The 22,410-nt window shown below is 39.6% G+C and overlaps 1 protein-coding gene across 1 annotated transcript in view; it reads left to right on the top strand.

Moving 5' to 3' along the window:
* The window catches only part of STMN2 (stathmin 2), a 34,257-nt gene extending 15,685 nt beyond the window's left edge, over window positions 1-18,572 (top strand). Inside the window, exons 2-5 of the mRNA XM_042869569.1 lie at window positions 7,145-7,240; window positions 7,884-8,056; window positions 14,801-14,992; window positions 17,270-18,572. Coding sequence (XP_042725503.1) covers window positions 7,145-7,240; window positions 7,884-8,056; window positions 14,801-14,992; window positions 17,270-17,329 — 521 coding nt within the window. The 3' untranslated portion in view covers window positions 17,330-18,572. The remainder of the gene's footprint in view (window positions 1-7,144; window positions 7,241-7,883; window positions 8,057-14,800; window positions 14,993-17,269) is intronic.
* Window positions 18,573-22,410: the final 3,838 nt, after the last annotated feature.

Consider the following 22,410-nt stretch of genomic DNA (forward strand, 5'->3'; position numbering starts at 1 on the left):
AAACTGCTGTGTTCAGTACAAGAGCTTGAAATTGTGCTTCCCACCCAGTGCATGGTATCTGCATGGGCTGTCTGTAGGTTCTGTGTCACTTACCAGGGAAGATCTTCAAAGCTGTATTAGCAGACGTTCTGGGGTGAAGTATCTGACTTTTTAAGCCACTTTATATGTGACCTTTCTCAGAAATAAAGGATTCTAATGGCTCCATGTGCTGGCAACAGAGTATGTGGAAGCTCTTCAGGCACATGAGGCAAAGGAAATATGTTACACAGTGAGCATTAAGTCATGCAAAGCAAATCCAGCCAATCAGAAATTCCACAGCTTAAGGTTTTGATCCTTAAATCATCCATGTAAGTCTCCAAGAGAGAGCTTGGGGATTTTCCTTGAGAACAGGAATATTAATGACAGGATCAGACTCAGACTGATACATGTACTATCATTATTACTACTACTCTTACCAGTAGTCATAAATGAAAAGTGGAATTTAATTTTTCTGTATGACATGACAGAGCAGAGGTTGCTACAATACCATCAGAAGAGGCTGTTTTCCCAGTGGGCAGGTGTGCAGTCAAAACCACAGCAGTTCTCATGCAGGTGAGGTGGGCCAGGTAAGGGGGGTTGGTTCTCCTGGTGCAGCTCTTACTGCCCATCGCCTTTTTCTACCTGGTTCTGATTCAGGAGAATGTCTTCACTTATGTCTGAATTTCCATTGTCTTTTATGCTTCCAGAAGATACAAGAGAAGGCAGATAGCAGAATGATTACCAGGTGGGGCTGTGTTAAATGATTGTGAACCACTGGCCATACCTGGATTTCACACTTAGGCAATAATAGTGCATCAAGAACTATCTATGAGTGTGGTGGCCTCTTACGATGGTAAGCAGAACTTCAGCATCTTAAACGTCAGCATCCTGACAAATAAATTTGAAGAATTTGTCTACAGAGCCAAAGAGGTACAATGAAAAATTAAACAACTGCTTTCAGTTAACTGGCAGGAAATTATGGTGTCTCAGGGGCGTAACAGCCTTTAAGTTCATTCTTTGCTGTTCATTCTCTCCATTTTCCTCAAAGTCTGTTTTAGTAGCTGACATCCTTACCTATAGAAGAACCTCTATGGGAAGAAAACTGGGGAAGGAAGATGGGGTGTGGAGGCAGGGAAAATTCTGAGGTGAGCAGGGGGAATCTTGAGAAAATGGCAAAGGTAAGGCAGATACTGAGTGAGGAGGTTTTCTGTCCCCAGGGAAAAATCTGTGGATTTCTTTTTGAACCCTGCAAGAAGTTCACTGAAATTCAACTGAATTTCAGGAACAGCACAATCAGGGTTCAGTAAATGGATTTTCTCATAGCTCTACCACAGAAAATTACACACATAGAAACATTACAGTGCAGTAACAGCATTCTGACATCAGAAAGTGAACAACATTTGAATCAAATCCCACTCATTAAGTAAAAACTATGGACATAGCATCTGGAATAATCCAGGAAAGCATTATTGGGCAGTCTGCATAAGCAAACAGCTGCTTGTATATTCCTGTGGGTGGGTTTTCCAGCCAGATACTGCTCTGCCACCTGTGCTGTAGAAAGGCCATGTGAGAGCTTTCATTTGATGGTAGGGTTAATGGTTTGGTACAATTTGACACAGTCATAATAGTATGAAAGGTCAGATCTGTCATTTTCATCAGTTCTTGTGTTTTGAAGAAGTCATGCTCCCTAATTCCACTGCCACCCTGTGCCTCTATGAACAGTACTATTACTTGATTCTCCTCCAAACCATTTTAATCTGTTTTTCTAAAAAGGCTTTCTATTCAAAGAGAATAAAATGGCACATACTTCTGCTGGAACCTAGATAGCTTTTGTGATTTCGAAAAGTCCATGAAGGTTACAGAAATGAATGCCTAAAACTACTTTTTAAAATTCTCAGTTACTACAAACGCAGATTAATCTGTCCATGTTCTATCTCATTTTCTGCACTTATTGTGCACTTTATTGTCAGTGTTCACAAAGGAAACTCAGTAATGCACAATTTCTTTTCTGCATTCTGTTTCTTCTTTCCTTTTCACAGTTTCTGTCTCCTTCCCTTATGGCACAGATATTGAAATAGCAAAAATTCAGGGGCATGGGACATCATTCAAATTCTCTCCACACAAAACTGCTTTGCATTAAATGAAGAGCGTGCTTTTAAAGACTTGGTCAACAAAGAATGGCCCTGTTTACAGTAAAAAAGGATAAAGCCAACTAAATATTTTTTTCTGTGTGCTTTCTTTTAAATCTACAGAGATTAATCAAAATTTTATCTTCAGTGATTAAGAGAAAAGCAAAATGTGGATAAAATGCATGCCAGATAGATAATAATTTGATAGGGCTATCTTGGCTTGCTTCTGGTAGTTATCAGTTACAGTTATGGTTAGGTCGCACCATTTCATTTCACAGAAAAGTATGCACAATATTACTCAAATGAATTATGAAAATAAAATCACTGGTCAATAGAGTGTGTCTTTTGGTGTTCACAAAATGATGTGGCTTTTCATGACAAACCAAAAACTCTAGCACTTCCAAGAGAGCAGTCACAAAGTGAAATTTGTAAGAATCCGTTCTCTCAGTAACATTCTTGAGAGATCAGTGCAGAGGATGGTTGTGGTAGGTATTCTGTACCTTGCATTCCATGCTTCATTATCTTATTTCTTACTCTTACACTCTCTTCCAAATAAATTTAAAAAAATAAATAAATAAATTTTAAAAAGTGGGATTTCAGTTAGTGACTGTAATTCACCTCAGGAAGCTATCTGTCTTGTGGATGCCCAGCAAGGCAGTGGAGCTGAACTATCCAATAGGTTGCACATTTTGGCCATGGGCAATATGCCCATTCAAACTTTCCTCCAGGTGCACAGATTCTCAAAAGTTGGCTGGTGGCACTTCAGTTTTCAAAAATCAGTAACATTTTGTAATATGTAGATTGGATTCAGTACGGGAAAATGAATCAACAGACTTACGTTCATCAGATGTTAATTATAAAGTAACATTTACACTTATCTCTCTGCTTTCATGTGTTAAAAATAGTCTTGATTATGAATAACGGTCTCCTCTGTGACACAGCAATCTGTCCTAACTCTCCTTTGCCAAGGAACAAAATGTGACTGGATTGCCTATGGCCCATCAGTCAGTAAAGATTTTCATGTTTCAGTGTAAACTGTAGAAAATTCCTTATAGCTATTTGGTAACAGATGAGAGCAGACAGGGTGGTTTTAACAGTGTTTTCCCTAATGTTCCTGCTTCTCCCAGCAGTTTGTTGACTGTTTGTCCCAACTGTTTGCTGACTTCCAATGGCAGCCATAGCGCTCTTGCCTCTTAGCTTCAACCTGGGGGCGAGTTGAAGGACCTCTGTCTTTAGTGAAGAAATATGGAATGTTTCTGACTAAATCTGAGGTCAGGAGAGCAATTTTGAAGTGAATCATCAACCCCAGTTGACCAAGCTTTGGTCTACACTGCAGAGCAAACAGAGTTTGGTTGTGAAGTAAAGAAAACTGGAAGATACCCTTCAGTTGCACTTCTACTGAGCTCAGGAGCTAATGGTTGTTCACATCATGGAACTAACCTAGTCTAAAGAAAAGACCCTCAAAATGTCTACAGCATGTAGCATGGGGTCGTTGGGATTGCATCCCTCCACAGATTTCAATCTGCTGTGCATCCCTGCTTGTTATACAGATGCAGCAGGAGGATCCGGCAAGTAAAGAGCCCACAAAAATTTATTAAAGTATCAAAATGTTCACCAACACAGGGATTGGTTTCATAATTTATAGACACAGCCATTAGAAATAATTTCAGAAGTTTCAAAAGGTATTGTTGTTTGCTTCAAACTGTGATATTGAGATGCATTTGGAACACATTCAGGAAAAAAAAAAAAATTATGAATTTTTGTGTTTCAATCCAATCTGAGATTCTTCTCTGAAGCTGTCAAAGTTTTTAAGGGCATTTGGTACTATTTCCAAGCCTTTCTACAAGATTGCAAATACAAGGAATTCAATTTAAAAAAAGAATTGTATGATTGCTAATACTGAAATCTCTTATGTTTTTATCAAAAATCCGTGTTCTGAGTTCATGCCAGACTTCAAGGCATTTAATGCATCTAAACATTTAAATGGTGCTGCCTATAACTGAGACGATTCTGTTACAATCTTTTGTCAACAATTTCTTTCCTAGCAATTTCCCTATCAAAGCTTTTGTATTATTATGATTACTGTCATTTACTTGCCTTTATTTAAATTGCACATTTAATGCAATGATATGTACCCCACGTGACTGCACAAGAAGCTGTATCGTTAGTAAGCCAGTTGAAACACATTTGGAAAATAAACTTTGTTGCAATCACTGAAACTCTTTATGAGTTTTTAAAAGCTCCACTATATAACAGAACATTTTGGTACCTATTTCAGTTAACACAAGAAGACCTGTGTAATATGTATAAATGTTGCCTTTTGGTTTTAAATGTAAAATGTTTCCTTTAGAGAGAATGTGTTTCTGTGGCTACAACACTTAACTCCATAGGGCTTGGGAAATCACAGTTGTCCCCCTGTTCAGTCATGAGCTCCCTGTATGACACTGGCCAGCCACTCCAATCAAGACCACCATCTAGAGGTGCCTGAATAGTTGTCACTGGGCTAACCAAACTACTTTTTCTTACCACATATGTCAGTCTTCGTCTGGTCATGGGGGAGAAGTCTTCACAACACTGATGTTGGACACCTGAGGTGTGCAGGTCTTCCATTCCTTTGAGACCCTCAGACCTTAATTTTCCAATAGACAAAACTACCCAACAACACTGCAGGAGTACAACATGCTCTCCCAGTGGCTGCATGAGGCAGAATAGGTCTTCTCCTCCTATGCTGGCCCATGTCACCCATGTGTTGTGGTTTCTAGAGTTGCAGCAGACTCCAGAAATTGCTGTGAACGTTCAAGGTATGTTCTAACTGTGGTTGAAGGACTTCATAGGGCAAATAGAGACTAAATCAATACCCTGAGAAGCAAAATGTAATATCAGTAAAGCATGGAATGTCATCCTAATTCTGTCCATGTTCAGAATGGAATAGGACAATAATTTCAGCAGTGTGCTTTCAGTGCAGCTATTGTATTAAAAGAAATGAGAGCTGTGCACATTCTTATCTTTCTCCAGCCGTATTTTGCAGATGACAAGCTAGCACAACAAACACCCTTTTCTGATTGTTTTTAATGCTGCTAGGAAACAAGATATATTCAATGTCAAGCAAGGAGAAAAAATAATAATGGGGACCCAAAAGGCAAGATTCTTCAGACATCTCTTTACATGCCTTTTCCTACAAAGATATTTCGAGCTATGTGTTATGTCAGTGATTCATCGGGTCTTTTACAACGTTAAGCTTTCAGCTCATATTATCAATGGCCCTGTCTTTAACAGACAACCTCCTATGTTTTGACTAGCCCCTCATGCAGGATCTTTCCACAACCTCCACAATGAAGTTCTGGTGGTGTGGGCAGCTGGCTGGTCAAGCCCTCCTCCAAGGATATTTTGTACAGCCACGCTTTTGTGCTTAGAATTACACATGTGGTCACACACTTTATTGGATGAGGGCTTAAATGAATACAACATTATGTTTGACTATCAGTAGACATCAGTTCAAAGTCATTTGACTCTTCAGGGAATATTTGAGTTATTCTTTGCAAGTTGGCACTTGGTTTCAAAAGAAAAACTTGAAATCCAAACTTCCTTAGCAAGCTTAGTTCAGAGAAAGCAAAGTCTTCCATACAACCTTGACCTGAGATGCTGCTTTCACCAGTGGTTTCTGTAAAGCTTTATGTCCTTTGGGTGGGTTATTTAGTGTCCAAACAAAGATTCGTTAACTTAATTAATCATGCACTGGTGGTTAGAAATCCATTTTTAAACTGATGTATCATTCAAATACCACCATTCTGAGCATCACCTACAGGCTCTCAAGACCTCATCAGGGCCTTTCTGAGTAGGAAAAAAAAAAAAAAAAAAAAAAAAAAAAAAGAAGAGCAGCCATGAGAAATACTAAATGACAATTTTATCTGCACCCACTATTTCAGGATTACAGGGCTTTCTGATTTTCCTACTGTAACATCAAGGATTAATTTGGTCTAATCTGTTAAATGCAATACTTTCAGACCCAGTTATATTGTAAGTTATGTTTTTCGTATGCAGGCTGCAAATATATGTCTGACTCTGTAGATATGATTTTAATAGCAGCAGTGATTTGCATGTGCCAAGGTCAGTTTTGAAGCAGCCCCACCAACATACATACCTTGCACTGTGTGTGCAGCAGCTGGTGTATTGCCACAGGACTCAGGAGGCCTGGCTCTTGTCTGGGTTCTAATTTCCAGTTAATAAGCTGAGATGTCAGTAATTAGGATGGGCGAATGCAGACTATCATGTAATGACTAAGAATTGGTACCACCATTTCTCAGTCCATTACTGGAGTCTATAGGCACTGCAGACTAACACTGAAGGTAAATTGGAAGTGTGTTTATTGCATCAGCTGATATTCAGTAGGCCTGAATATGGAAGCAAAGTGACTGTACAGGAATTGAACAGGGAAATACTTCTTTGTTTCAAGTACTTTCTCATATTAAGGACATTATGCTAAGGATTTTATAAATGGATCCTCATTTCTGGCTATATTTTTAATTATCTGGATGACATTTTCATTTGTTGCAGATAATGAGTTTAGCATCTGCCTATGGCAACACATGGGCAATGTTTCAGAGCTGTTCCCAATTGCATTTGGAGACGTCATAGAAATTTGTAAGAGCTTCATTTATTTCCACCTGCCAGGAGATAGTGGGGTCATGGCACTCTTCCAATGCTAAATACATTTCCTGGTAGCTAGATTCACTTTCTTTTACTGAAAGAGGACTACATGCATTTGAGCCAAGGCTGAGGTCATGCATGACAACAGAAGCAGTTTATTCAGTACTGAACATCTCATATTTGATGTGATAAAGACTCCATGTTCAGAAGAAACAAAATAAATATTCTGGATAAATCTGCCAGGTGGGTTATGAAGCAGATTTGCTGGTCCATGGTCAGTCATCGTGGTTAGAGATTCACTAAGGAGAAGCTGAAGAAGGGGAGTTTGCTAACAAGGTCTCTTGTTTCAGCTTACAAGGAAAAGATGAAGGAGCTGTCCATGCTCTCTCTGATCTGCTCCTGTTTTTATCCTGAACCTCGCAACATGAACATCTATAAATATGATGGTGAGTAACTTTCACCTGCAGGTCAGATAAAATGCTAATGTTGGGACGTGACTCAGTTCACCATCCTGATACCTAATGTTAGACAGAGAATATTTTGCTTATTTAACCACTTCTTTTGCTGATTTGGGCTATTGCCTCATTGACTGTGTATTATTACTCATGATGCTTGATATTTTTTCTGATAGCAACTGACTAAACTCCTAAAGCTGTATCTTTCACATGGTGCTGTATTTTTCCTAGTACCTTGAGAAGTGCTTCCCATGTGAGAATTACGTCTTCACAGCTGACATCATAGTTCCCAAAGAAACCCAGAAAAGATGAAAGCATGCTTAAAATGTAATCAGTTTGGGCAGTGCTTGCTGGGAGTGTGAAATGACACAGAACCCCAGTAAGCTTCCAAAACCGCTGTAAATTTTTATCTTCATAGGGTTCGTGTATAAATAAACTATTGCAGGTAAAACGGGATGTACTTCTCCCAAGGACAATTTTCAGCCCGTAATCTGCCATTTTCTTTGAAATGCCCACAGCAAAGATGCTAAATCATTTGTCTGTATTTCCGATCCTACACTAATTTTTGTACTGCTTCTCTCCTTAACACCACCACAGTATTGAAGTGCTTACCGCTTCTCACTTTATTGTGCAGACATGGAAGTTAAACAAATCAACAAACGTGCCTCGGGCCAGGCTTTTGAACTGATCCTAAAGCCACCATCCCCAGTCTCGGAAGCACCACGAACTTTAGCCTCTCCAAAGAAGAAAGAGCTCTCCCTTGAGGAGATCCAGAAAAAGCTGGAGGCTGCCGAAGAGAGGAGAAAGGTATTTTTCGTTAAGAAAATATTAGTGATTATACCCAGCAGTGTGCAGGATAACATCCAATTTTCCTATCTATTTTGTATGTCTCTCATCTCCATGACTGACTCACAGTGTGCTAGCGTTGACAGAAGCTACTAATATGTTTAAATCGACAGGTTAGTTTATTTTCTTTCAGCGACTTGCAAACATCTGACTAGTCCGGATTTTTAGGAAGCATGTGTCATAAAATACAGGTAGTTTTGAACACAAAGTCCAAGTGGGTTCAAATTTATGTGCTTTCTCTCTGTGTGTAAGGGTACATTCAGAGTACCTATGATAGTTGCTGAAAGCTGGTTCAGTCTTGATTTAAGAGACAGATATGCAATTTGAACAGCTACTGCCTGGGTACCAAATATTGACTCCATGTAGGGTCCATGGAAATTAATCACAGGGCCTATCTGTGTCAACTAAACTGTCTTATTTATGCAGTATGGAGACGTGCCAGCCCTGAATAAAGAGTGTTCTGGATTGCTCACCAGACTACTTGATTGAAGATGCTGTCGTAGCATTTCTAGCAGACAGTCTGAGTAGTGCTGTAAATAGGCCTTGTAGAGTTATCTACTGAGTCTTTTCTCCCTTATGGTCTTACCCATAACAGACAATTCCTTTTTTATAATCATTAAGCTTGTCACAAAGAGCTTAGAAAGGTTGGTAGACCGTCTACATAGCAATTAGCACAAATGCAGTGTGCCTGCAGCAGAAAGACCCCTGCATTTACAGAATCTTTTGTAGATGTGGACAACAACGTATACAGAAGTTCAGGGACAAGAGATATGCCAGAGATAGAACATGGGGTATCTCCAGCAGCAAAAGGCTCTCTGTTCTCCTTTTGCTTCTGTCAGACCAGATCAGGGTTCCTTTCAAGAGATCTGGAGCCATTACAGCTCTATGTGATGACAAGTGAATCCCGTGAAGTCAATAAATCTGGATTCCTGATATTTATTTTAAAAGTGTTCCTTACTTTTTATTTGTGATGAAACTCTGAATCTCATTAACTGGAACAATTCAGTCATCCAGATGTTGCACATTAGTTTTATAGCTTCAGTCTTTGTTTTTGTCAAGGCATTCTCTTCAGTGGAAGGACATGCCTATATGTGAAAGGATAATCATACACACTAGCACCGGCCCAGAAGAATGAGCTGTGGCACATCGGTGTGATGGCAAGTTTCAAGGACAGTCTGTGAAGTACTTCTGTAACGAGTACACATTCTCAAGAAAGGATACAAACACAGAATGAAATGGCAACAGTTAAGAAGCCCAATATTATGCATATACTTAGTGGGAAGTAGAAACTGAATGTTCCAAAGATTTCATTTCATTGATTTCATTACTGTTCATTTCTTCCTAAAGGAAAACTCATTATTGCATTCATTTTGAATGAACATATAGCTAAATGAGCTATTTTAATAGACAAGATCTTCCATGCTAGCAGTGCAGGAGAAATTGCAAGCAAAGGAACAAAGAACAGAGCAGAAAACCTCTCTACATCACTGTTAAAATCCTTGGTGCTCCTACATCCCAAAGATTGCCTGCAGTTTTAGTCTAAAAAAAAGCATATAATGCAGAGAAGAGTGAAAAATGCAATCACAGGGATAGAACATCTTCCATAAGAAGGTAAATTAAACAGTCTATTTCTCAGCTTGGAGAGAGACAACAGGTGGAAGATAAAACAGAAGTCTTAAAGTCTTGAATGGTAATGAGAAGATAAGTAGGAACAATTATATTCTGTTTCACACATCCAAAGGGGAAGAAACATTCAACAAAATCAGACAACAATTTGAAGACAGAGAGAGGGAATTACCTTTGCATATATCATGTAATCAAGTTTTTGAATTTGTTACCATAAGCTATTTAGATGTTATTTAAATATTAATTATTTCAAAAAGACAATAGCAAAATTGGTAAAGAAGTACCTTGTAGAGATAATTTGACAGATACAACATCTGCCTCAGACAACATGTAACCTGGTGGAAGCTAGGAAAATGCATAGGAAAGAATCAGGCAGAATTGCCCAACTTCATGTATACTTTCCCAAAGCATCTTCTGCTTTCTGCTGCTGGACAAGTCAGGCAGATGTTTTCTGAGATCCAGCATGGCAGTTGTGATCATGCTTTTTTATCTATGTACCTCATCTATTAGGCATAACCATTCTAGATCATGTCCTTCCAGCACAGTTCTCATTAAAATCAAATATAACTAATGAATGAGAATTGTCTTTAAAAATACATTTACTCACTGGTTTTACACTTTATTTAGGACTTAGGCCCTGCTCTGCTAATTAGGCAACATTTGCATAGAACATCTGCAGCAATACATGCATTGCTTTGCTCTGTAAGCCCATGGAGGGGGAGCATCTTGTTCTCCTTGTCCGTTCAGTCATAGCTTTGGGAGAGCAGCTGTCTCTCCCTGTGTCTTGGCACACTGGTTGGGACAGAGAATTCTGACAACAGTCAGAAGTGGTTCTAATAATTAAAAGTACATCCCAGTGAGGAATATGCCATAAGTGAGTTCTAACTTACAGAATGGCTTGGATTGGAAGGGACCTAAAGGATCATCTAGCTCCTATCAATTTGTGCCCATTTCCTTGCTTTTATGCAGGAAAGCAACTTCATTTCTGCTACTGAAAACATCATATAATTAATTCCTTCTAATTAAGAACTTTTTATTAGGAATTTATATGTTGGCATTTGCATTGCAGTAGGAGTCTTTAATCCTACCCTGTAGTATGTCTTAAATACACAATACAATGAATAATACCAAAGTTATTGAAGCTTCTACTGAAGAATTTAATTTAAAATAAATCCATAGCATCACCAGGGTTGGAAAAAACCTCCAAGATCATCTAGTCCAGCTCTCCACCTACCCCCGGTATTCCCCCGCTAAATCATGTCCTTCAGTACAAAATCTAAATGTTTCTTGAACACCTCCAGAAACAGTGACTCCACCACCTCCCTGGGCAGTCTGTTGCAGTGCCTGGCCACTCTTTCAAGGAAGAAGTTTTTCTTAATATCCAACCTGAACCTCTCCTGGTGCAAATCAAGGCCATTACTTCTCATCCTATTGCTGTTGTAAGAGGCCAACCCCCACTTCACCACAACCTCCTTTCAAGCAGTTTCAGAGGTCTCCCATGAGCCTTCTCTTCTCCAGAAAGTATGTCTCATGCTGTGTCTCCTACATCCTAGTAGCTAAAAAAGTCAGGGAAATTTCTTGTTTAAAGTGTAATCCTTTATCTCTGAATAAATGGCTTAAATATTGGGAAGTATGCATCAAAGGAAAATAGATCAATGTGAGAAAATAAGAGCATAGAATCATAGAATCATAGAATGGCCTGGGTTTAAAAGGACCACAATGATCATCTAATTTCAACTCCCCTGCTGTGTGCAAGGTCACCAACCACCAGACCAGGCTGCCCAAGACAGATAAGTGGAATTTTCTTGCTCTGTAATAATAGTAATAACAATAATAATAAGACATTTCAAAATACAATTTCCATAATTTTGCTCTTAGAATGCTTAGTTGTCTGCATCTATCTCTGACCAGCTGAGATGCGGATTTCCTCATGAAGGACTCTGAAAACTGGGATTGCATATGGTCCTCTAGAAAGTGACATGAATGTCTTAAGGAGTTTGCCTGCATCAGTAATCTTTTCAGCACAGTAGTACATTTCTGGGAGCAAAATATCTATACCAGGAATGTCTAACAACATTTTTCACACAGAGGGTGGTGACACACTGGAACAGGTTGCCCAAGGAGGTTGTGGATGCCCCATTCCTGGAGGCATTCAAGGCCAGGCTGGATGTGGCTCTGGGCAGCCTGGTCTGGTGGCTGGCAACCCGCACACAGCAAGGGGGTTGAAACTGCATGATCATTATGGTCCTTTTCAACCCCCAGACCATTCTATGATTCTATGATTTTTATTCCTCTATATCTGGCATTAGAGGCTGCAGCTGTAGCTGCTGTGATTAAACCTTTTTATATTTAATAAGTCTTCTGAATATTCACCCAGAGTATTCTTTTTTTCCTTTCTCCACCATTTTACGCTTAATCTTCTTTATCTTCCATCCCACTTCCAGATATTTATGCACATTTTCTCATAATAGCTCTGCTAGAAGCATTTATTGTAAACCATTTACAAGTGCTTTAAAAAATGGAATATGAGAATACCTTTTCCAGCACTTCAATACAACGTTGAAAAATAAATATGCAATAAAAACTTCCTACATGTGTTAGATCCCACGTCAAATCTGTCCAAATGCATCAGTTAAAAGCCAACACCAACAACAAAGAGTCCATTAGTTCCAGGCACACTAGATATCAAGGGCCATTCATTTTAGTAATTTCTGGATATCTAGCAGGCTTTGAGCAGACTGGGTGGCCAAGATCTTTAGCCAAATGTATCTGAAACACAAAATCATATGACAATCCAGTACAAAAATGCATTGACTGGGTTCCAAAATTGTCGTAAGGGTATTTCAACAGAGATCTGAACGCAGGGGAAACAGACAGGCTCACAGCTGGTGTAAGTGGCATTAGGAAGGGGACATCAGTGTAAATGACACTCTCCTCCTTGTGTGCTTTGTGATGAGGAGGGGAGCCTTTATTCTGAACAACCCCCAAGTACCCTGAACATTTTGTGTGAGGAAAAGGGACGTCTTGTAAGGCACATCATAACGAACATCAGAAATGTGCAGTTAGTTCCTGAAGCATGGCATGGCTTTAATTTAGACTCTTTCTGATGCCAATGTAATTTACATTCAGAAAATACTGCATTAATTTGTAAGTAAGTATTTTCTTCATTATCTTGCATTAGTGACCAAATTAATTTTTAAAGTGTTGCCTGCCAGCACAGCCTCTAGAACTGTGTGTACTTTGCTATGGAGCTCTAATTTTTCACTTTTCTCATGGACTTATGATAATAGAAAGTAGTTCCAGAAAGCAAAAGGTTTCAGTGGAAGAAAATAAATCCTGACAAACAAGGAAGCGCCCCAAAGGCCCAAAGGCATTTAGATAATATCTCCCACTGATAGCCAGTGTTCTTTCAAAAAATGCTGCTTAGAAGCACAGTCCAAATCTTACTTTTTACTATGGGATGCATCCTTAGACGTATCTGTTGTCCAAATCTCCACATTCTTGATCATATATATATATATATAATGGGACTTTATGTTCCCATTTGCAATGTTTTGTCTGGCACATCAGTCATTTTGTCTGACTCGGTTGCTCTATTGCTATCTGTTCAACATGTGCTATAGTGGTAAAAGCAGTGAGGATCACTGCAAGGTACCAAGCAGCTCAGTGCAGCACTCCCATCAGCTAGCTCCAGAAACTACAGGTGAGCAGCAAGTCCAGAACTGCAATCAGGCTGGAGGTGAAAGAAAATCCAATGAATGGCCAAGAATGACAAAAGTAGCTTTATCTCTGATCTCAAGCAAGCTGTTCCAACCTTTGAAAGCCAGATGGATTTAGATCCAGTCTTGTTGCAAGATGTTCTGCCTGGCTTCTGCAACCTTGTCTATAATCTGCTTAATTTGCCTTGTCAGTATATTTGGCTGTATGTGTATCCTACCTTTGTTAATATATTTGTTTTCTTCTTCTAGCTGGATCTTCCACATATAAGAAAACAGCAGCTCTTTTTCACTCCATTAAAAGCCTCTCGATATAATTTAATAGGATTAATTACTGCTAATTGTAATTACTGGTTAAAACCCTTAATTTAGGCCTTAAGCTAGTCATTTTTATGGATAAAAATGGCAACAGTGTATTGTTATCTGTGCTGAAATATTCACTTAGCTTCCCAGAGCCATATTTCTTCCCTGTTTTCTGTTTGCCTCTCATTTTCCCTCTAATTTATTTTTTTCCAAGAGCATACAGTGCTGTTTATAATTTCTAAATAACCCCTCTGAAACACAGTCTTTTCTGCTAGACTTGCCTGAGGATGGGCCCAGTGCTGCAAATTCTCTGGTTTCTCTCCTAGCATTAGTGATTCTGTGTTATTAACTTGATTTAAAATAAATAACAAGCCTTGTGCTTCTGAGAAATAAGTTTACAAAGGATAGTATACTAGAATATGTTTAATTCCTACCTTCAGTTTTCATCTTTCTTGAATAATTTAAGTGAAAATACAATTCTTACATATTTTCTGTATAACATAACACCCTTTTTCTTTCATATTTAATGAGGAGAAGCTGAACATAAATACTGGGAGAAAAAAAACATTGTCTATATTGATTCTTTATCTTGTGAAGGATTCGTTTATCCTTCACAATTGTAAACTTCAAAGCCTGTTACTATTCAGACATACTAAAAATGCCCAACCTGGGCAAAAAAATCAGCTCCTTTTTAACACCATTCCCTTCAGCTCCCAGTCCTGTATCTCTACAAATAAAATATTCACACCTAAAGGACCGCAGCTCTCAGAGGTTAAGCAACCACTGCAATAACCGTGGACAGCACTTCTCATTAACAGAAGTGGTTTGAACACTGCTCTGCTGCTCCCTGAGGCATATTCCCCACATTTAGCCAGTGCTTCTCAGCCCGCTATTGAAACTAATCTGGTTTCTAAGTAGAAGTGATTTTACCCAGCAATGCTTTTAAAAATGAACAAACATTACAGAGTTTCCAAATTCAGTGAAGAGCCCCGTGGAGGTTATTTCGCTCCATGTGGGTTTTCAAGACACGTCTTTCAACCACACGTCTCTCTGTTTCCAGTCCCAGGAGGCCCAGGTGCTGAAACATCTGGCAGAGAAGAGGGAACATGAGCGAGAGGTGCTTCAGAAAGCTCTGGAGGAGAACAATAACTTCAGCAAAATGGCAGAGGAAAAGCTGATACTGAAAATGGAACAGATCAAAGAAAACCGCGAAGCTAATCTAGCTGCTCTTATTGAACGTCTCCAAGAAAAGGTAACTGCGCCATCACTCCTCAGTCTGGACTAGAGAAGAGCATCTGATCAGTATTTCAAAGAGATGCTGTGCATAGCTCTTTTCTCAGTTACAAAACTTTAGTTAGTTTTAAACCAGAATCCCTGATGCCTATCTAAGCCACTTTTGGGAAATCACAGGTTGGCAGGGACCCCTGGGTCCATCTGGCCCAGACCCCACTCCAGCAGAGACGACCAACACAGGGGGCCCAGATCACATCCAGGTGGTTAATGGAGGTCTCCAAGAAAGAGACTCTGCAACTTCTGGACAACCTGCATCAGTTCTCCATCACCTGCACAGCACAAAAGTGCTTCCCAGTGTTCAGAGTTAGCCTCCTGTATTCCAATTTGTGTACACTGCTTCTTGTCTTACAACCCTTTACAACCTTCCTTCAGATATTTACATTCACTGATAAGATTTCCCTTGCACCTGGAGAGGAACTTCAGTGGTCAAATTAAACATTTATCCTGTGTATATAGTTCTTGACTTCTGATGGGGAAAGAGTGAAAAAATCATGAAAAATTCTTTCCTATACATTAAAACATGCCTATTCTTCCAGTAAGTCTTGTAACTAATACAGTGTAAGCTTTCTTTTGAAGATCTTTGGTACAGCCATAGGAATTCCTCTTGAGAATCCAGTAAATTACAAAATACACAGTTGAGAGCCAAATGTACCCTTTTCCAAATCACCCCTCCTAAACAAGAAAGGAAGGCATGAGAATTAATGTTTAGAAGAGTTAACAAAAAGATAATTTACATTTATTTCTCTCACCAATGAACTTTCTAATATTTTTGAAAATAAATGATTAATAGAAATAAAATAGCTCCCAGTCACTTCCAGTGAGACCTCTCTGAATGCTTCTTTCTTTGATGGAAACAATAGTGTCATGCAGCAAAAAAGAAACCATTGTTTCCCAAAGTTTTAAGTGAATATGCAAACTAAATAATTGTGGAGTTTAAGAATTGTACTCAAATTACTCATTTTCTCAGTAGATGTGTTTACAGGCACATATCCCAAAGCTTATGAAAACAAAGGGAAAAGCCAACTAGCCATCCTGGAGATCCAAAAGGAAATGGGACAGACAGCTGGAGCATCTCGATGCTATGCTCATATTTACAGGCTGCTAATCTCTTCTTCAGCAATATCATGGCAGATGTTCATGAAATACAAAGAAGGTTTTTTAACAAAGACTATGATAACTCATTTGAGAATATTTGTACAGACCAAAAATTAAATACTACATGGCTATATAGTTTTTGCCAGCACAACACCCAACTCTTACTATGCAGGAAAAGATGATGTGAGATGTCTTCAAGAGTGACCAGAACTGTGGATGCCTCAAGGCTATGGTGCCTAGAAGCTCCTATAAGATCAAAGATAACTTTTGCATTCTGCAATTAACTGGAGCCCTGAGAAACAGGTCCCTTAGAAAATCTGGCACTTAAAATTATGAATCTTACAAGAAACTGTGATTTACAGACTCAGATGATACAATAAGCTGTGTTGGCCTATGATCTATAGCTTAACTCAGCCAATGAAAAGATTCCTGTTGAATTGATTGAATTTTTTACTAATCCCCATAGAATATCCCCTAATGTATGAAAATATCTAGGAAGTTCCTTAAACAGAAATCAGCTATGATGAGTTGCTTCTCTAGTCATCTTGTGACTTGTCATTTAGTTTTGTAACCTTTTTTTTCCACTGATCATATAGAAATGATAAAAATCTGGCAGTTTGACAGCTGAAAAACAAGAGGCACAAATCAAAAACCCTGAAATCTTGAAGCTGCCAAAAATCATACAGTTTTATAAACACCCTGAATGGAATGTTTCCTAAATTCGTTTGACAGCTGTTGTTCCTGACCACAGACCAATTTTCACAGAAGTATTTGAATATACAGTCAGTCAAATAAGTCTAAACAAGTCATGACTGGTTTAGTAAAAGAAAAGACAACATGGATATAACTGGACAGAAGGGCACAGCATTGACTTCTGGTATCTCCTCCCCAGCTTCATCATAGCAGAAGAAAGACAGAGAGGATAGCTAACTTCATTGTTCAGTCTAAGGAGGATGGAATGGAATGGAATGGAATGGAATGGAATGGAATGGAATGGAATGGAATGGAGATAGGATAGGATAGGATAGGATAGGATAGGATAGGATAGGATAGGATAGCTCAGCTATGTTATCAACAGGAACCTCCCTTGGCATGCAGGATGAGAACAAAGTTTGATTTTTCCTTTCTTGATGTTTTCCAGGAGAGGCATGCTGCAGAGGTGCGTAGAAACAAGGAGCTCCAGGTGGAACTGTCTGGCTGAGAACAGCAATGGTGGATGTGACCCATCCCCACCATTAGTAAACTCCCCCTGCCTATATTATTATGGATCATGCGATATCAGTATGGGAAATGTATGACATGGTTTAAAAAAAAAAATCAAGAACTCAATAAAAACTTTAAAAAAAGAAACAAAAAATAAAACAAAATCAATGCGGTCTCTTTGCAGAATGATTTGCTTGATGTTTAAAAAACTTGGATCTTATTTTGTAAATACTTACATTTTTGTTAAAAAATACAAGTATTGCATTATGCAAGTTATTTCATAATCTTACATGTCCTGTAACAGGCTTCTGATGTTGTCTATTTCCACTCAATTGAATTTGCTGGATCTGTCCATTTGAAGCACCTCATGTCTAACTCCATTCCCTGCGACTTTCATTCCAACTCACCACGAGGTCAGTAGTAGTTCTATGGTGCTAGAGACCAGTCATTGCCTAACAACCTAGGCTGCTTTGCCATCAACGAGCTTTGTTGAAACAGTGACTAGATCACAGGTGTCGTGACTTCACATTCAGCTGTCCAAGACAAGAGACTCTTAAAATATAGTTTCTTCAAATGCAACTCGCGCTACAGGACTCTGTAGCATGCTGTATAACTGAAGTTAAATCACCATGTGCACTACTTGGTGCTTCTGCTTTCTGAAGCAAGAGGCAACAAATAACAGCTTTGCAACTGAATGAAAGCAAGTGGTATCAGTTTGAAATGAATTTAAAAGGCACATTGTAACCATCAAGCTATGACAGATTCTAAATGATGCCAAACAGCCATACAAGTGCTAATTGTAAAGTGAGCTTAATCTACCACTTGAAAATTTATTAATGAAGCAACTAATAGATAGCATCAAGTGGCTTTATTTGTAGGTGCCATGATCTATGATACTTCTCTGATGCTACTGTAGTACATGTGTAACATTAAAAGAGGCAATCAAATATTTCACCGGGAACCCTTGAACCAGATGTTACTTTTTTTTTTTTTTCTCACACTGCTGACTTCCATTTGTCTTGACCTTTATTCTTCAGTGTTAGCCAACCCTAGAGACGGACAGCTAGGACTGAATGATCTTGGAGGTCTTTTCTAACCTTGGTGATTCTATGATTCTATGACTAAGAGGGCTGAAGCAGGAATGACTAGACAGGGTGCTTGTGCCAAGTACAGTATCATGAAACCTAACACATCATCCCCAAAATAGCTGCAGTTTTGAAGTTGTCCCTGCCCCCCACCCCCCCCCCCCCCCCCCCCCCAGAGGTTGCTGCCTGCATATTCTACTCTTCATTAGTGCTATTTTCCTGTATGTCATTGTGAGCAAGCTGTGATTAATAAAGAATTGGGGTTCTGTGAACTGAAAAAGGGCTTGTCTCTTCTCTCGCTCCATTACTTCTGGCATGTGCCTGTATGAGGTGAAAGCCTAACAAAGTCATAAAAGCATGGAAATGAGATTTAAATAAGACCTATTAATAAATCAAGTTGATTTCTCTGCTAATGCAGGTCTAGCTCCTGCTATGTGTTTTTCAGTACTTAGGCTGGTTATTTTTAAAGATTAACATATAACCTGAACCTATGCACATGACTCTAGCATTAAGTTATTACAAAAGAAATTGGTACATGGGCACCCCTTAGCCTGACTCAGTACTGAAAAAAAATGAGATTTCAAGAAAGAGAAGTAAATGAAGTTGTCCTGGGCACATACATCCATAACTGCATTAAGATTCTGGGTACTAGCACGCTGATTCTCAGGGTAAAAGGAGTTCATGTATCGGATTCACTGAAAAACATAAAATAGACCTGCTGTGCTGCAGAGATGAGATATAAAACTGGATCTGGCTCCATTTACAGCATCTAGAGAGTTAATAAAAAATTACCTTCAGCATTAGTTTTCTGATTTAAAGTCGTGCAAGTGCTGTCAATTGCTCTTTTGGAGAGATGAGCCAGAAGCTCCAGATCTGCAACAGTTGGTTTCTGACCCATGCAGGCTGTATTATTTTGGAGCCAAGTTATGTCCCTGGAAGACTTGGCCCTTGGTCAAAAAGCTGTAGGAACTCATCCACACACAATGCTGCAAGGTCAGCCACTGCGCTCAAGGAACTCTGTATCTCAGAGTGGGAGCAGCAGTCCAACTTGTAACAGCAAGTTGGTTTTGCAGCCTAAATTACTTGTCTTTCAGGCAGAATTAATAGGAGTAAGCCTGGCAGACAAGTCAAACAGTAAACTTTGAAACTGGATGTCAAGCTTCACCATTGCCAAGTCTTCAAACTTTGTGCTTTTCTTCAAGCCCTAGTGAAAAGGTCTCTCAATCAAGCTTATATTTGGCCTTAAGGTTCAGTATCTTGATTTGAGGTCTCTTGGAAACTGGTTTAATTTCCTAATGGCAAGTTACATACTGAGTTTTTCCTGACCTCTGACTCAACAAGACCCAGTTGTGTTCCAGACCCTATTTTGCTTTCTTTGCATAGCTAGCAGGGCAACAAGCCAAGGACAAACCTGTGGTGCAGGACCCAAGCAGGGCTGTCTGCCTTGTTTCCTTGGGACAAGCCTCTTTTCTGCCACAAAGGTGTCCATGTTGTCACGGATTTGACCAGATCAATCTATGTCCGTGACAGGGGCGACAGGCCTCTGCCCTCCCCCCCCACCCCAGTCCCACAAAAATGGGAAGGAAGGAAGGGAGGAAAAGAGCAGCGGCAACAATCTATGGAGGAAAACTTATTTTACTATAATATCGGAATACAAAATAACACAATATATACAATTTAGTTGAAATTGAGATTAATAAATCAGACAAGATGAGAGAGAGAGTTCCCGGGACCGATTCAAACCTGAAAAGCTTGGAACGGCTAGGAAAGCACCCTCCAGCACCCACTGCCAGGCAGCAAGAGAGCGCCCCCCCCACCCGGAAGGGCCAGACCCCGTGACTTCTGTAATGTACAGGGATAGGTAGCTGGGATTGGGCAGTGACACTTCAATGCCCTGTACACTACATGATGTTTTGATGTGGAATACTGAAACCCAAAAACAAAAAAACAAAAACAAAAAAAACATAGAACCATGACACATGTCCAGGAGGGCCCATAGCACACGCCATCCACAGAACTAGACCTGGGCCTGGGTATTAAAACTGCACCAGAGAATTAATGAAGAAGGCAGTCTGTCCTCTGCAGGCCACTGTCAGGACCAATGCTTTGGTCCTGATGGGTTTGCTGTAGGATACATATGCACACACGCACACAGCATGAAGCACCTACCTTGTCCAAGTTTTCAAATCCCATCACGTCGAACACGATGCTCTCACCAGGTTTTGGGTGGAGGAAAAGAGGATGGGAAGAGGTAGGACCTGCTCCCACATTGCAGCACGTGCCCTGTTCTGAGCTGTTCATACAGCAGGGGGCTGTAGACACCGAGTGGAAGAACTAGAGATGCTTTCCTGCACTCTCGGCTGGTGCTGCAGCGACACTGGTGCAACAGTGCCATGCAGTGGTCAGTTTTAAGAACGGGGATAACCTGAGTACACGGGATTGCTCAGATCTCTCTGAAGGATATTCAGCTCATCTGCCTCACAGTTCACACTGGGTCTTAAAACAAGGTTTTCTTAGTTTCAGCTGGGATGGAGTTGTTTTCTTCCGAGTGTCTGATATGCTTGCTTTTCTCCTAGAACCAAAACACAGCATTATACCAGATGGCTCTGAGGAAAACAATTCTGTCCCACATTAAACTAAGATGAAGGTAAATGGTGGCTCTGAAATCTGAAGATCGCAGACCTTTCCAGATTTAATGGTGTAACGTGTGGCACAACCATGTAAAGCCAAAAAGGTCTTGGCATATTGGTGTGGAGTGAGGAGTAGCCTGAATACAGACATTACAGAAGAAACTTGTGACTGTCAGAATACTTAATTCTTTGCGACTTCAAACATGTCTAGGAAGAAATGGGTAACATTCAACAACCATCCCAGATGAGAGTCATAGGAGATGATATAAAGTAACCTCTGAAATACAGGGAACAACAAGTAATGCCAGCATCAATGAATGAATCAGAGGTGGAGTGACCCATGGAACAGCTCTGACATTTGAAATGATTGGTCATCCTTAGAACTGTCACCATTCAGAAATACTGAACTCTTTTTCTCCCTCTACAAATACTGAGAACCAGGACAGAAGATGGAGAAGCCTAAAATCCAGCCTACAGTACACATAAAGGCAACTAAAGGCTCTGTGAGCTGTAGAAACAAGAGTTTGCAGTGGACTCCCCATGGATAAGGAAGATACCTGATGTACAAGAAAATGCCTATGCCTTGGGTATTCAGTAGTATCTGAGCTTTAAAACTTCCTCTGGGAAAAATAATGGTAAATTCTTCAAACGTCCACAATAAACGTAGGCAGGCATATGTTTGATAGTTTACTTGGGCAAACTTTCACTCCATCAAGCCAGCAGCATGATGCCAGCTTACCTTTCCAACCAGTACATGGATGCTGAAAACATTTTCCTACTGTGACATGTTGGCTTTGGTCAAATGGGTCCCAGGAAAGGAAGCTCCTGAGCAGCTCCTGAAGATGGAGTATGGGAAAAACATTATCCCAGATACAATCCAGGTAAGCATGGTGTAAGGAAAAAGCTGAGGAAGGAAACAATTTAAATTTTTCTCATCTGTTCTTGTTGCAAGAGATTTTTGAACAAACTTTGGAATGTGACTGTTCCATAACAAAATATGTTTTGGGAAAAAAAAAAAAAAAAAAAAAAACCAAAAAAAAAACTTATCAAATATCCAATTTGCTAAATAGTCATTTATATGACAATTTCGATAAAATCCACAAGCTCATGAGAATTCTCCTGTACAACTATTTGTGACCGAAAGAGGGCAAACTCCGATTATTTAACACGTAACAATGTGCAGTGACTTTTGTTCTGAGACACTTTTCTAGCTGTGTGCTATCCTGCAACCCTGCTTTAGAGCATCATAAAGACTGATGCAATATTATTTGTGCTGAAATCTGGATTTGAGTATATATGTTTAGAACGAAATGGAACAGAACAGAATAGAACAGAACGGAATGGAATGGAATGGAATGGAATGG

Source organism: Lagopus leucura, unplaced genomic scaffold (assembly GCF_019238085.1).
Source record: "Lagopus leucura isolate 7727_CA_CO unplaced genomic scaffold, USGS_WTPT01 Super-Scaffold_100002, whole genome shotgun sequence".
In the NCBI taxonomy this organism is placed as follows: Eukaryota; Metazoa; Chordata; class Aves; order Galliformes; family Phasianidae; genus Lagopus; species Lagopus leucura.